Source organism: Ylistrum balloti, unplaced genomic scaffold, assembly GCF_031769215.1.
Source record: "Ylistrum balloti isolate Yb309-2 unplaced genomic scaffold, AGI_CSIRO_Ybal_v1 Utg369920, whole genome shotgun sequence".
NCBI lineage: Eukaryota > Metazoa > Mollusca > Bivalvia > Pectinida > Pectinidae > Ylistrum > Ylistrum balloti.
Genome location: NW_026782038.1, coordinates 72390 through 75284, shown reverse-complemented (window position 1 = coordinate 75284; position 2895 = coordinate 72390). Strand labels below are relative to the sequence as shown.

Here is a 2895-nt window from a genome sequence, read left to right as displayed (position 1 = left end):
CAATTCCAGTGTTTCTATTTTAGACCCTGGCACTACACAGAGATGTACGAAGGTACTTAAGTTGTCTGATAGATTTGTATGTATGCTATTTTCTGAATGGTACCATTTAATGTTGGGAGACCAAATATATATATATTCTACACAAAGTTAGTAGTGTTTATCCTAAATCATTATTTGTCGAAACATATTTTTTTTAAATCTAGATCACATTTGTGTAATTGGACTAGGTTGGGAAATTACCCTTTTTTCCAACGATGTCTGAAGGTAAGGAGGCAATTTTTTGTTCCCAGCCTTTTCAATTTTAGATACGAATCTACATCGTTCAAATCGTTCTCTTTGATAGATTCTATGAAAAAAATTATTATAAAATGAATTTTGTTTAATTTACAGCCGATTTTTCCTGTTTTGGTGACATTTGCGAGTTCGGAAGAGAATTCTGTGACCCCCTCTCACGATTCTGTATCAATTGTGCTACACCACCTTGGAATGAAAAATGTTTCAAATCCGAACACATCAACAACTGTACGGAATTTTGCAAAGGTAAGTTTAGTAATGTTTCAATTTGCCAATTTTGATCTCAGTAATTTTTATAAATCAATTTTCTATTCGGGATATTGATCTACTGACTACAATATCATATTCCTACTGTCTTGTTCATAACTGAAGAAACAAATATAATAATATATATGACCTCAGGTCTGATTGGTCTTGATGTAAATGTACTTTGCATAGCGTATTTTTTTTTTTTTTTCAGATCTGGTATTAAACAACGACCCACCGAATAGTAAGTTACATGCATGACACCTCTATGGATATGTAGCTAGACATTAAACTGGACTCAAGAAACGCTGATTCTACTCTGACCAAGTATTCAATACATGTACACCGAAGGGATTCGAAACTCATTTTTTCATTCATTGAGCTTTGATACCAAATCAATTACAAAAATAAATTTTGAAAAAAGATAAATGAATAAAAATAAATTAATAAGTAAATAACGAAATGAATCAGTTAATAACTTCTCGCGTACAATTTTTACAATTTTTTCATTTCATTAGAAATCGCATTATCCCGACCACTGTATTTTAAAAAGGTGTAATGGAGATGAAAGCTTTGTTTTCATATCTGTCCTGGCTGAGCGTCGAATACCTGTGTCTATAAATAGAACGGAATGTAAAAAGCAATGAACTACCTGTACTTGTCGCCGTGGTAAAGAAAGAAGTCCATTTTAATCCATAGTCCAGCATGAGTTTTACGTATCTGTTGTATCAGTATGATATTGTATATCCAAGTCTGGGAATTCAAACTATATATGCTTTATTTGTGTAAAAAATATTGTGTCTTGAAGATACATAACAACCCATTATTATCCTAGTGAGTGAATCACACACAAAACGTATCCTTGGACTGAATTAAATCCGATCCCTGATCCACACACATGACAAGGAGACAGGAGTTAAGACATATCGTTTCAAACATTACCCGGAGATTAAAGAATTTTGTGGAAATTTGATGGAATAATTTGGCTGATAACCCCACAATATAACTTCCGTAACGTATAAACTGTGTGACTGAGTTTATAAACTCGGCGCTCACCCATTGGTTAAAAAAACACGTGATTTCTACACATATATACTGGACGTTCTAAAACGAAAGTTGGGTAGCTTTAGAAAAGTAGCCATTTCCTTTAAAGATAAATAAATAAACATCTAAGTGAAGAAAGGAAAGATAGAAAATTATCAGAAACAATCATCGTCAAAAAATTAGATGTTGTCTTATTTATTTTCATTTCTTTTCTAACCTCATTTGTTTAACATGACTCAGGTTCAGACACAACCAAAAGCAGTGCCAGCAACGACTACTCTGGTAGTTTATGCACATCATTCAAAACAATAATTCGAACCTAAATTTGTTCTTGGAGTACCGATAAGGTGGGTTATGGGCTACAGATTTACTTTTTATTCCGTTTAAGTGATATCAATTTCACGATGATATGTATGATGCATATACTGCTTATTCCAAACTAATTGTGATATCATCGTTATAAATAGGTGATATTGTCATAACCAAGTATTGGTATCACCTAATAATTTTGAGGATATCACTTCAGTGGAATAAAAAGTAAAACGGTACTCCATCAGTTAGAATTAAGTCTATTTATATACAGTCGACTTATTTCGTGTACATTTTGTTTACAGAGACAATTCCTCTCTGGATGGTCCTGTTGATAGTTTCCTTACTTTTGACCTGTTTCCTGTTCGTTGTAACCATTTTATATCGACGGAGTCCCTTGGTTCAGAAATGCCGAATTTGGATCATTAAGGTCGTGACAACATGTTTTGCAAGACAGGATGACAGAGTAACAGATGACACTGTAAATCCAACAACTATTGAAACAGGTAACGAGAACGAAGAGGAAATTTTGATGATAGAACCAGAGTGCCATGTTCCTGTTGACCCACGTCCAATTCAGGTCTCAAAAGAAATAATCCTAGAAGCGGATGCTGTTTCTAATTCTACTGATTATCCCAAGTTCGGCCCTACCGCTCTTAAACCTCACAAAGAAGCAATATTGATGTAGAAATAATCAGTTTTATTAAAAACCGATGAGAGAAGAAATTCAATATAAACCATGTTTTGATTCGTCCAGGAGTGTACCATGAAGGGCGTTGAGATTGTGCATCGATCTCCGAGGAGATATATTTCATTGGATTTCTATTTATGATAAGTTTACCTAACTCTGAACGAGCAAGTCTACAGTAGGGGGACGTGCATGACACGGATATCCAACCTTTTCGGTCCATACCATAATCTTAATTATAGGCAAAATATGACGGTGATCTACGTATACGAGCACATTCGTCCTTTTATAACGTACATTGAGACTGAAACACA

General features: G+C 34.2%; 1 protein-coding gene across 1 annotated transcript; it reads left to right on the top strand.

The window, feature by feature from the left end:
- Positions 1-254: 254 nt before the first annotated feature.
- On the top strand, positions 255-2581 carry LOC132546911 (uncharacterized). The gene is made up of 4 exons (XM_060210637.1): positions 255-264; positions 391-540; positions 755-784; positions 2400-2581. The coding sequence occupies exons 1-4, from the start codon at positions 255-257 to the stop codon at positions 2579-2581; spliced, it is 372 nt and encodes a 123-aa protein (XP_060066620.1).
- The last annotated feature ends 314 nt before the right edge of the window (positions 2582-2895 follow it).

Excerpts from the sequence above, each read along its gene's own strand:
- LOC132546911 (XM_060210637.1), top strand. Across the intron at positions 541-754 it reads CTGTACGGAATTTTGCAAAG|ATCTGGTATTAAACAACGAC; the intron begins GTAAGTTTAGTA and ends TTTTTTTTTCAG. Across the intron at positions 785-2,399 it reads AAACAACGACCCACCGAATA|GTAACGAGAACGAAGAGGAA; the intron begins GTAAGTTACATG and ends CTATTGAAACAG.